Genomic DNA, 13687 nt, shown 5'->3' with positions numbered 1-13687 from the left:
GTTTTCTAGGTAGTTTTCTTTACCAATACTTTTGCAGGCAAACGTTGCTTCAATTTTTATTATATTTAATGGCAAATGAAAATTAGGCATGAGGTAAAAATCGCTAATCTTGTTAAATCCAATCCTCGTTAAAGTGACGTCAAAAGTCAATAATACATGAAGTTCTTGTTGAATTATTTCTTTCAACTCAAATTATAGAATGCGTTCCTTCTTTTCCCATGAAGAATGACCGCATCACGATAGCAGCTGCACTCTCATTGCATAGTTAAACTTTACAACAAAGTGATGAGTTGAAGTCTCCCAAGTAAAATGTGTGATCTTTTTAAAATATGAGTTATGTAATGTCCGATCACGGTAGGAATTATAGTCATGTTAGCTTTTTCTTTTTTCTTTTTTTTAACCTTATTAACAAGAGAACTTGCATATTAATGATCCATATATTTATCCACTTATTTGAAGGATTGTACACAAATACATGAAAATCTAAGCTTTTATATAAGCTTGCGACATTTGAGAGGGACTTTACAAGCAAGAATGTCCACATTCAGCTACAGCATGGTGTGGAAACAAATGGATGCTTTCATTTGAAAAGAAAAGGACAAGTTATGGAGCGTCCTCTTAATCTATTAATAATTTTCCGTGGTTGATGAGACAGAATCATAGAACTCCCCAAAACTGAAACTAGAGAGGCCAAGTTGGATGAAAGCAAGAAACCCCTCCGCCATATCCTTCTTCACTATCATTTCTTGAGGATAATCCTTTTGCCTTGAATGCCCTTGCTCTCTGACCCAAATCAAATCAATAATTCAGTACATGATAATTCTGCTATTATCATCAAATAGTGATACAAGTCTAAAACAAACATATATATAAATATATATATATATATATATATATGTATTCCCTTCAGTGAAATTCAAACCTGCATTGCTTCTATAGCGTCTGTCTCTGAATTGAAATCGTAGAAGGTGCTTGCCGCAGTCAGCTTCATAGATAGAAACTGCAGATATAACCAAACTTCAATTTAATGTTCTTGATTTGAAAGATATACTTCTTTTCAACTTTTGATTGCTTACCTCCACCTGATGCTGCAAGGACTGGACATAGTTTATAATCTCGTCCAACATCACCGCCATACCCATGGTCTGAAAAATTTTTATTCATAAATTTTGTATCACGGACGCAAATAAATTGAGCTTACAGAATATGTGTTTGTGTGTGTGTGTGTTTTGTTTTCTTTTACCTTGTAGCATCCTGGGACAATGGTCTGCAAGCGTCTTATTTTTTCGTTGATTTTCCCCCTTCTGACCTGAACATATAAAGATTAATGATTACAATATATGAATCAAACTCGCATTCTTTTCAGACTAAGAGGCAAGAAACATATTTTTATAAGTTTAATATAGGAACTATACCCTTTCTGCTAAACTGTGACTGTCTGTAGCTTGACCTCTTCTGGCCCTGACATGAACCACTTCCTTTGGTTTACCTTCTTCTGCTACATTGCTCTTTGTTCTCTTACCTCTTCCAGAACTCTGAAAACATAACCAACAAAAAATCCGTCAGTTTCTGTCTAGCATATAAAGTTGAACAAGAAGATGAACATTAACATACACTAACGACCTTGCTTCCACTCTCAGAAACTGCAGGAGTTGGACTTACAGAACTGGTTTCCGTAACATCCATCGCTTTCCTCTTTTGACTATCCTGGATTTCATTTTCTGCCGGTAAAACGGGGAAATTTTCTGGAAAATCAGGTTCTTGAGAGAAGGGAATCAAGCTCTGGACATTGAGATTAGAGTTGTCCAGGACAAGGGGGCTCATCATGCCTGTGAACTGGTTTATAAGTTCCAAGTTTGGATCAACGTCTAAGAAAGGAAAGGAGGGTCTAAAACTTTGAAAATCTGTTGTGAATTCAGCCATGTGAGTTGAGGTTGCAGTGTTTGTGAGATGCTTAGATGGCAGAGGGTGATGGGAACGAGAGTGGTATTTATATAGCAGGATTGAAGGCACGTTTGATGAATGAAAAGGAGAAGCATGGTGAGGTGGCAAGCTTCTGCATTTGTGTTCCCTGGTTGGGTCCCACTCACAGTACAAAGGGGAATATGTCCAATGACAATAAGGACTTCAGGTTTTGGGAGAAAAAGCACTTATGATTTTCGGACTCTTTCAAATTCTGGGTCCCTTTCGTTACCTTGCGTCTAATATTTCTTTTTTCACTGTATAAAAATACATTTGGTTGAAGGCACAGCCTGGCTGGAAATTCTTGTCAAGTATAAATATTTATGTGTTCTCTTTTCATTTTCATTAAGTTGTGTCATATAAATGAGTATTTAGGAAAGGACCATTAAACTATGTAACTCTTTCTCTTTGTTATGATTATAAATGAGCTATAACTTAGTTTTGCTCTCAACAAAGGTTACTCCATGTCTCTTTTAGTTTTGCTCTCAACAAAGGTTACCCCCTCTCCCTCACAGAGAGAGAGAGAGAGAGAGATGGAGATAATTTTTTAACTGTTTGATCTACGCTTTAACCAAAACGTAAGGCTTGAATCCAAACTAAACAAGATAAGATTTAAGTAATCTAAATAGAATCCAACTAAATGGCCACTCATTATGGGCACCACTAAAAAACATCAGTATACTAGGTTAGGTTCAAGTAATCCAGCCTTTAGGAATTGCGAAAGATTAAGCTGGAAGCGCATAATGATTCTCATTATCATTTAGTGTCCAAATGAAATAATTGGAGGCATTGCTGCAGAAATGAGTCGTACATGAACAGTCATTATTGTCGCAGTGTTGAATATCACAAACCATAAGAAGGCCTACAAGAAAAGGCATTTCAAGTTTGAAAACACAGTTTGAAGAAGAGAGTCAGGAGGAGTTGTTGGGTTAGCAAGTTGGGGGATTTTCAAACTCTACTGTTTGGCCACGCACTTTGACAAGAATTTGTTTGCTGAGTTTGGATTATGATTTGGACTGTTATTTGAGAAAATGAATGCACCAAACTCACATGTGCACTGTGCGTTTGGCATATGACAGTTCATTCACTTTTCTCAAAGCTCTTCATGCCAATTCTGACAATCTATAATACTCTACAGCCAAACACAAACTTACTCCCTTCCCTTTCAAATTTCCTCTCTCCTCTTTATTCTTCACACTAGGCTTCTCCTCCCTTCCCTATAACTCTTCCTTGCACCATTTTTTTTTCCTTACAAGAAAAATCACATTTCCCTCCTCCACCCTTTTTAATGGACTCCTCCGATCTTTAATATAAAACCTATTTAACTAACTTGATTAGATCAAAGAAGTTAAGTAAATTAGTTAATTATAAGAAATATGACATGTTTTTTTTCCTAAAATATCATAATCATCTTTCTTAATATCCTCCCTCCCTCACTTGCTTGATCATAATTAAGAAAGTATCTATAAGGAAAATTTTTTAAAAAAATTGATAAATATGACAAATAGGTCTTGTATTTATGACCAAAATTAACTTAACAATTAGGTCCTATATTAAGAACCGGAGGAGTAACAGTTATTTAATTAATTTGAATAGATTAAAAAAATAAATTACTTAATTCTAACAACTATGATAATCTCCTTAAAATATTCTTATGTAACATCTAGTCCTAAATATAGGAATTAGATGAGAGGTTCACTTTGGTTCTAACTATAAAACATCAATCTACCTTACCTTTCAAATTTATAATTTTTTAACTCAAAGTATCCCAATTGATTACACATAGTAAGAAGTTGATAATGAAAAAGGTAGTTTCAATACATATGATTAAATATACTAGTTTAAGAAAACCAAAACATATTTGCTATAAATAACTAACTTAACTGATTTTGTTCATATTTACAAATGAGTTATCTAACTCTTATATCAAGTATCAAATATAGTATTATATATCAATTTATAAGTTAGATAAATTAATTTGAAAAAAATGAGAAATATGAGAAATATATTTGACTAAAATATTACACTTATGAGCAAAATCAACTTTCTAACTAACTCTATTCTTAGGATAAGAAAAGTATTTTATCTTCTTTTTCACCTTACCCGATTTCATGATCTCTCTTTTATGTATTCCCTTATCCATTGATCTCACGATTTTCAATGAGAAGAGCAAGCAAAAGGGCAATTTCTCTTGGCGTGTAGGATAGCCCTTGCCCAAAGTGGGTATGATCTACACTTTGTTAGGAGGCATAATATTAATGACGGCTCAATTGGAAATAAAACAGTTAAATTCCGGGGCAAACTTCAAAATATCACTGTGCCAAACAAAATTTATTCAAAATAGCACTAACTTTCACAAACCCTAGCTAGTAGCTACCTATAATTCCTAATTGTTGACATCTGAATTCCTGCACAATCTTTTTTTGGTTTTTGGCACATACATTTATTTTTCTCATGTTATAAACGTGCGGTAACTCAGAAAATCGCATATCAATTTAGAAATTATACCATTACAAAAACAAATACATGTATTGGAGACCGTGCGTATAAAAGAAAACTTAAATTTTGCATAGTACCTTTTTATATGCACAGATGCCCTCTTTTTAGAGGCAGTTTTGTGTGAGGCATTATCAGACGTGATTTAAAACGATTTATTAAAATTAATACATTAAAAAATAAAATACAAACAACCTAAAGATGATTATCCGCTAAGCTGTATTTGATTACCCAATAACCAAATCAAGACAGAACAGTTTTATATTTAATTAATGCAGTCATAATTAAACATTGGACTTTTTATGCCCATGTCCTATGAGAGCCGAGCCAAGACCTGCGACTAGGTTTGGTAATTAACTTTAAAAGGGGACAATCGAAGGATAAATAATGATTGTAATAAATGGCATAAAAATAGTATGGCCACAAAACTTTCCTTTTACTTGTTAAATTAAAGTGAGAAAGAAAATTTGAATTTTTCATTTTTTGTAGCTTTATAAATGATAAAAGCCAAAACAGTACCATCATATTGCCTCATATAAGCTATTTACGCGGATACATTGGAATTGCCTTCTCCTAGTCTGAACCTGACACTTATATACACACGTGCAACCTAACTTCATCCACTTAATTCAACTTATATGACTCAATTTTTTCATCATATGCTGAGAGTGAAAATTAGGGGAAAGATTATTTTATAAATCCCAGGTAAGAAATTTATATAATAAATATGTCTGAGTTTCATTTAATACTAATAAGTGCTTTTTAAACGCAACTCTAAATAAGCTTTAAGTTACAGAACGGACAGGGGAAATGACATTTGCAAGCATTAATGATTGGGCTCGAATACATAGTTGTCAGTGTCCAAACTAATAGGCCCAGTCCATCTATTTCACGGGTCGAAAACTAGTCCAGTTTCGGACTCAGTTTAGTTCCCCGGCTATACATATGTGAACTCACGCCTGTGATTTAATCATATGCTCATGAAGAGTAATGAAATATAAAATAAAATTAAATACCACATCCGGTCCTTAATATAAGACCCCATTTGAATTTTATTTTGGTCTTAAATATAAGACTCCAATCCACTTTGTCTCTCATATTTACTCAATTTTTTAAGATAATCCTTCTAATAATTATAGTTCTAGTTAATACACTTGATTAGCAAGAATATTTTAGAAAAGACAATACCTATTTAGGACAAATAACTAACTTAACTTACTTTCTTAATCTCTTCAAATTAGTCAACTGGCTCTTATAATTAGGACCAAATGTAGTAATTTAGAATGTAAAATAACTTTTTTTTTTTTTACTTTAGAAAATTGAATAATAAAATACTGGATAATAATTTTAGCAGTATAGCGGAAGATAGTTTGCTCTATCAAACGAAGCAAATTTTGTACCGCGCAAACGAATTGAGATCGACAACATTTCATTTTGGGCAAATTAACGCGGGCCCTTCCATTTAGTTTGATTCATTTCATCGGTAGAACAGAACCAAAAAACCGGCACTTTAATCAACTTGAGGGGACGTTTATTAAAAAATAAATAACAACAGAAAAATAAATTTTTATTGTAAGAAATAAGATTAAAAATTCTAATTCATTCTAATTTTAAAAATATTCTGTTTAAAATATTCTGTAAAGGTAGTGTTTATGTAATTAGAATTTTTATTCTTATTTCTTACAATAAAAATTTATTTTTCTGTGAAGAATCAAAGAAATAAACATATTTAATCTTTTACAGAATATTTTTAAAATTAATTTTTTCCCTCAGATTAAGTTAAATTCATACAGCGGAAATTTTTATTTTCACAGCATAAAAAAAACATGCTAATTATCTGTTCACAGCCATGGAAGGGAGGGTTCAAATGAACGAAGAATTTAGTAAAGTTCACATTAAAAAGCAGATGCCGTTTTAGTTTCGGAGGGAATGAGTGATTTAGAGGGACAGAGCAGTAGAACAACATAATATATATTGTATCTTATCACAAATATAAAACCCATTTTATATTTATAATGTAATTTAAATTATAAAATAGATGTTATATTTAAAATCAGAAATGTACATGTATACACACACAGGAGTCAATTTCGAGAATCCATGACAGCTAACAAGATCACGTCTCACACTGTTTTAATCATTTAAGGAAGAAACTCTTGACAAATCAAACCATCAATATCTATATATCTATATATTTCCCCCAACTAACTAAAAACAATATGCAGATATTAACAATACTCACCATATAATAGCCTTATAATCTCCTTGGAACTATACGCACGCCCAGCTGCAGTTTCGTTGTGTATCTTGACATCGAAGTTGATGGAGTTATCGTTACGTGGATAGTAATCCGTCCACGCATGAGTTGGTGCCGATAATTGCGGCTTCATTTGGTTATCAAACACACACTACCTTTGATTCTTCACATAAGAGGATGAATTTAATCTTAAATATAAAACTTTAATAATGATTAAGAATACTCCATGATTAAAAAGAATATTTTACAAATTAAATAATTAGCTGGTGGTATATATCTTTTATACTGCCTCCGGTCCTAATTATAAAATTCAGTTGACTAATCTGGGGAGATTACAAAACTTAGTCAAGTTAGTTATTTGTAATGAATACGTGTTGTTTTTCCTAAAATATCTTTGTTAATCAAGTTTGTTATCTAGAACTATTATTATTAGAAGGATTATCTTGGAAAAAAATAGATAAATATGAGAGACAAAGTAGATTGAGATCTTATATTTAAAATCAAAATAAAAGTCAAACAAGGTCTTATATTAAGGACCGGAGATAGTATTAAGAACACATATATACACACACACTACCTCTGGTCTTTAATATAAAAACTAATTAACTAATTTAAATAAATTAAAAAAATTAGTTAAATTAGTTATTTGTCATACATAAATGTTGTTTTTTCTAAAATATCCTTGTTAATTAAGTATTTTGCATAGAACTATCATTTTTATAAGAACTATTTTAAGAAAAAATAAATAAACATAAGAGACAAAATAAATTGAGATTTTATATTTAAAATTAAAATAAAAATTAAATAAACTACTATATTATATTAGAGACGGAAAATAGCATATAAAAGAATGAATGGAAATTTTGTGCCGACTTGCGCCATCGTTGTCTCTCTTACAGTGACTTGTGACCACATAGGCCATCATCCCCGTCGGCTTGACTCATCCTTTCTTGTCTTCTTCAACGACTTTTCAGTCGCCATCTTAATTTTCCATCTCACATGCAAATCTCTCTCTTCGAGGATTCCCATTATTTTTCATTTCATGTATCAAATATGTACCTCCGTTTAGTTATTTAAACTATTTGAATCGCATTAATGGGGATCCTAATTAACAAACTTGACTAACACTGTTCTCTAATTACAGTGTTCAGTTTCATCGGATGATTACATATATATATATATATATATATATATAGAGTAGGTACGATTTTCACTTTTCATGTATACGTACGTTAGCTTTTATATATTAAAATGGGTGTGCTTCAGTGCATCGAATAAAAATGATGAATGGTTCTGCTCAAATATTATAAACATTAAAACATGTTATGCTGGTAAAAAAAAAAAAACATTAAAACATGTTATGATTTTTTACTTTAATTATAATGAGACATAAATAGGGAGTCTTACATTAGGCCTCACCGACAACATTTTCGCCTAAACCAAGAAAAACTTAGACACGTTGCCTTGTATCCATAAAATAAAACAACAAAAAAAAATTATGGATATATATTAAAAAAAACTCACCACTGCTTGAAGTTGCAGATGTTAGAAGCAATTATTTGCAATAATTAATTAAAGAATTAATAATGATCACTAGCTAGTTTTCCGGACAATTTTTAAAAAATCATACTCGGAAACTTTCAAGCGACAACCGGAACTAACATGACAGTCCAGATAGATGGAAATCCATGTTTGCTTCCCCTTGAAGCTGAGAGTTTAATATGTGCATTATTGTCAAACTTACCACTAACTCTCCAAATTTATTGTTTTTACATTCATAATTTACAAGCGTGTGTCAACTTGTAATTAAAGTCGTAATAATTGTAAAATCAGTTGAACTTATAAGTTAACTTTATAAATTTATTATTTTCACATAATTAAGCAAGTCAGTATATATTGAATAGAACTCAATTTATAAAATACATAGGAAGACCTTCTCCAAAAACCCTAAGAACCATAAAGAAGAAAATAATATTAATACAACCTTTGAATTTTATAGAAATTTTCATGTCGAGTATGATGAATATTGATGGATGTGCTCCAAATGATTTGATACTTATTCATAGTATTTCTTTATTTTCAAGAGGGATTATCTCCACAAGACAGCATTCTATCTTTTATTTTATATGACATAATTTCTCTGTATTCCAAAAAAATTTCAAGGTTTTGAAATTGAAATATATTTAAATCAATTTTTGTGAATTTTTTGTATTTTAATCATATACTTTTAATATTTATTTATTGATAAAAGTAAACCAACACAAGTTTTGCCAACAAGGTGTTGGTTTGACAGTATAAGACCTCGTTAGATCTCTTTAAATCTCGAGTTTAAGTCTCAGAAGAGTCACTTTTATAAAAAGGAAAAGTCATAAACCCAAAACCAAATCAAGGGGATGATAATATCAAAAAACTAATACGAGTTTACAATTTGAAGTTATTATTTGAGTTTATATCTTTATTATGAGTTCACTTGAATCCGTGAATTTGACAATACTAATTATAACCACAATCCCATAGAAAGGTAAGCTTTTGTGCATAAATGGATATTAAAGTAACAAACTCGAGTGTGTTGACAGAGTAGACCAACACTTCAAGTAATTAATAATGTTGAATATGAATGAGCAAGTTTATATGAGATAAAATATAATCAACGTTATGACGGCGTGAAATTATGGCCTCTTTGATTTTGAGGGTCAAATTTTCTTACTTCTTGGGGATTCAATTCCTAGCCTCACGTCAAGGCCAAAAGAAATTCATAGCCTCATAGGCTTCCTTTTTTCAGCAAAATACTTGTACAACTTTGTCACTCAACGTGTCTCATCATCTCATGTTGTCTCTTTCACTATCTATATTCAAAAGCCAGCCCTTCCTCACCATTCAATGAGCTCCTCGTCCATCTTCCAGCGCAAGAAAGTTACTTCTAATTTGTCAACAAATTCAAAATGCCAATTTAATTTTGAACCTGTGCATCGTTAACTTGTGCAAACTAAATTTTTATTATGAGTTAATATAATTTTTAGTCTTTCAAGTTTGCTCTTATTTTGATCTTAATCCCTCAAATTTTAAACTATAAGTTTTGGTCCTTCAAGGATAAAATGGTCTAAATTTTTATTAGATTATAAAGATCAATGTTTTAACAAAAAAAAAATTTGAGGGACCAAGATTTATAGTTTGAAACTTAAGGGATTAAAACTAAAATGAGGATAAATTTAAAGGACCAAAGTTTATATTAACTCTTTTATTATTTAAGAAATTTGAGGGTTATAATCTTTCTAGTCCAAGCATTCTACGATTTTTATTCTATTTATATGATAGAAGGAGAATTCTTAATATAAATCACCTTATTAAATTTATTATATAAATATATAATTTTATTTCTAATTTATTGTTTTATAAACTGTTATTTTTCTTCAAAAGTATGTAAACTAAATGTGGGTAAAATTAGAAAGTTATTAAATTTAAAAATAAAGCTAACAAGATTTATGGTTTTTTTAATTCCCGTGACATATCTTAGAATGTTTCATGAATAGGATCAAATGAGTATATTTAAGAAATTAGAAAGCTAACATGAAAATTTAATGTACTTAATAGAGATAAATAGATAATAGTTATCAGTTAACTAGCTTTTAATTTCTTTGTTGATGAGGTATAAAGATCAAGCTTTGGTATATGCAGGCACCAATCATGGTTACTTACCCCCACCTAAATCATCTGTCCCCCCCTCCCCCCAAAAATTTGAAGACTGCAGTAATTAATTGAAACTCTATATTTAATTGAATTTAACCTGGAAAACAAGTTGGATTAGATTTGGTAAACTTGAGGAGAGATTTTTCAAATATTTTGTAGCTCTAAATTTTATATGAAGAAACAATAATAATATAATTTATTATATATTCTTACTTTGACGGTCTGACCAATCATACCGCCATTAATGAGTGGTTGTTGAAGCTCCATCACAGTGTACTTAGAAAGCAGAAAGTGACCCGTCGGGGAGCGAAGTCAAATATGGGAGGAGTTAAAAGTCTGAGAAAGCAGTCTTTTTTCCTCTGAAGAAAAAAAATGCGGAAAGATTTCGTGAGACGTTAATATTGTTGTGGGCGGGGGTGTGCGTGTGTGCATGTATGGAGTATTGGTTGGCTCCAACCTAAGCAAGAAGTGAAAAATATTATTCTTTCTGCTTTTAATATAAGATCTATTTAACTAATTTGATTAGATTAAGAAAGTTAGGTAAGTTAGTTAATTATAAAAAATGTGACACGTTTTTCTTAAAATACCATAATCATCTTTCTTAATACTCCATCTTCTTTTTCTACTTGATTATGGTTGAAGGAATATCCATAGAGATAATTTAGAGAAAATTGATAAATAAGAAAAAATAAGTCTTATATTTAGGACCAAAACCAATTTAACAATTGGGTCCTATATTAAAAACCAGAGGAGTATATTGAATAAAAGCAGTGGAACCAATGGGAAAAAAAATATGCAAACACAAATATTTTTGGTATGCTTTCTAGAAAGAAATTAATCCCTATGATCTCAGATGCACAAGCTAATTAAGAAATTTATTATGGTGTTGAAGGTAAAACTTAAATACACTTCACCTCTCAAATTTATAATTTTTTTCAAACTATTTTTATTAATTATATATAATAACAAATATTATGTTAAATTTTTTATATCATTATGTCTAATTTTTCAATGTCATGTGGTTATGTGTCTTTTTTTTAGTTTCATGTAGATTTATAATTTAACACTAACTTGACATGATAGATGTAAAGAACTTGATGTTAGTATTCTCCATATATACTAAGGGTTTCATTAATAAATGCATCCAATGTAAATAATTTAAAAGGTATTTTTTAAAAATCAACACGCATTTTTTAATCAATGACTAATTTAAAAAAAATCCCCAAAACCTATAATAATTATTTAACTTTTACATTAAGCATATGATGAAGTAACAAGGAAAGTCTACTCTTTCTGTCCTTAATATAGGACCTAATTATCGAATTGATCTTAGTTCAAATGTAACATCTATTTTTCAAATTTATTAATTTTTTCAAAACTATCCCTATTAATACTCCTTCATTCATAATCAAGCAGGAAAAAGAAGAAGGATATTAAAGAAGATTATTATAATATCTTAGAAAAAAATATTATATTTTTTATAATTAACTAACTTACCTACTTTTTTAATTTAATTTAATTAATTAAATATATCTTAAATTAAGTACATAGGGAATACTATTAAAAATGGAATAACAGCCTGTTAATTTTTAGATATTTATTTCTTTTGGGAGAAGAAATGGGGGGAGTCCAATGGGAGGCGGGCATGGCGTAATAAAGGTACGAGAACCACTAGAAAATAAAACAATGGTCAGGCTCTGAGATTCCTAGCGAACTATAATTAAGGCCGCCCCCGCAATAAGGCTAATTCAGCACGTTTTCTTTAGATTTCCCATTCCCATGCTTACATTTTCCAGTCAAGCACGTTTCTGATCCCTTTGATTTTGAAGCAGCGAGAAAATTGAGATCCTTGCTCCCCCCTTGTTCTTATCGCCCGCTTTAATCACCAAAAACCCTTCCTCCCCTCATTTTCAACATTCTGTTTTACTGCTTCCTCTGTTTCATATTCCTTGCTTTGATGTTTTCCACGAGTTACAATTTCTTGACCACTATATCTTATCTTTTTGTAAGTTACACTCTCAACATCTCTAAAATTTTATTTTATTTTTACTCTTATTTAATTACATATCGGTATCATTTTTTTCCAACCCATTTTCTCCCTTTATAAATAAATGTGCTTTTTTTACGCATTTATTATTTTTAATTATTTTTAATTAATTTTTTAATTTATGCGATTCATTTATTTATAACTTATAAAAAGGATCACATGGGGATGCAACTTGTAAAATAAATACAGATGGAGATTGAGAAGGACATTCTGGGCCTTCAGAAAAGTCATCAATGGAGAATTATGGATAAATAATACCTCCTCTTAATCTACTTATAAGAAACAAGTGACCGTTAAAAAGCTCAGGTACCATGTTTTTAATAAACATGTTCAAAAGTCATATTTTTAAAGGGTTAGTTATTGACAAAGTATAACGTGTTACATGTCCCATTTATTGGGATGATATTTGTTGTTCTTATGGTTGTTAAAATAAATGAATTCATCATTATAAATAAGTCATGTGAAATGAATTCAATATTTTGTCCAATTCTAAATGTATAAATTAATTAAGGAGCTCATTTTGATTCTCAGAGAAAAACATTAATCTTCTTTATCTATCATATTTATAATTATAATTATAACCTAAAATTACTCATATACTGATTACATGTATTAAGGCGTGTGATTAGTAAAAATAGTTTCTAATGTAAATGATTAAAAGGAGAGGTAGTTTAAAACTTACATTTTTTCTAACAAAATAATATTAATTTAATTAATTTCCCTTCATGTGTATGTATTAATTTTCTAGCTTTCACGTTTAAAACCAGAAGGAGCACCACCTTAAGTCATATATTCGAATCTATGAATAGGAAAAATCATGCTAAAAAGGTTTATTTCATGATGCTCAAATCTAACATGGATGCAAAGAAAAGTAAAAAAGACAACTTACTATCTGAAATAAAATAGGGAAGACCTTTCGAGATGTCTTCACATGGAGTACATTTCTTTAGGGTCCATTCCCTGTCGGGCTAATTACCAATTAGAACAGCCAATCTGGCTAGGACTAAAGCAAACTTCCCATTTGCGCAGCCAGTGTACCACATCATCCTTCCTATAAATTAAAATCTGTCGTTTTGTCTACAAGCAGGATTATGGAGATGCCAAACAATGAACCTATCTAGTTCACATCTATCACCCCCTTTAAAAGTTTCCAGTGGCACTGACTACGGAAGATGAATGGAAGCTGTCTTGTGGAATTTATATCACTACTATTTTATTACTTTACTCTATTTTTTATA

The 13687-nt window shown here is 30.6% G+C and overlaps 1 protein-coding gene across 2 annotated transcripts; it reads right to left on the bottom strand.

Moving 5' to 3' along the window:
- Window positions 1-431: 431 nt before the first annotated feature.
- LOC114743760 (transcription factor BEE 3-like) lies at window positions 432-1926 on the bottom strand. 2 transcript variants are annotated; one of them, XM_028931984.1, is made up of 6 exons: window positions 1615-1926; window positions 1416-1535; window positions 1244-1309; window positions 1077-1145; window positions 923-1000; window positions 432-783 (listed from the first exon to the last, which is right to left on the bottom strand). In XM_028931984.1, exons 1-6 carry the CDS (start codon window positions 1921-1923, stop codon window positions 682-684), a joined length of 744 nt encoding a protein of 247 aa, XP_028787817.1. In that variant the 5' UTR covers window positions 1924-1926; the 3' UTR covers window positions 432-681. The 2 variants fall into 2 exon arrangements, with proteins under 2 accessions (XP_028787817.1, XP_028787820.1); XM_028931987.1 differs by having other exon boundaries at window positions 1663-1926.
- Window positions 1927-13687: the final 11761 nt, after the last annotated feature.

The sequence above is a fragment of the Neltuma alba genome, unplaced genomic scaffold (genome assembly GCF_004799145.2).
Source record: "Neltuma alba isolate B1F8T4 unplaced genomic scaffold, ASM479914v2 tig00000656_pilon, whole genome shotgun sequence".
Taxonomy (NCBI): Eukaryota; Viridiplantae; Streptophyta; class Magnoliopsida; order Fabales; family Fabaceae; genus Neltuma; species Neltuma alba.
Note: the sequence above shows the minus strand (reverse complement) of the source record. Positions and strands in the feature narration are given on the sequence as shown.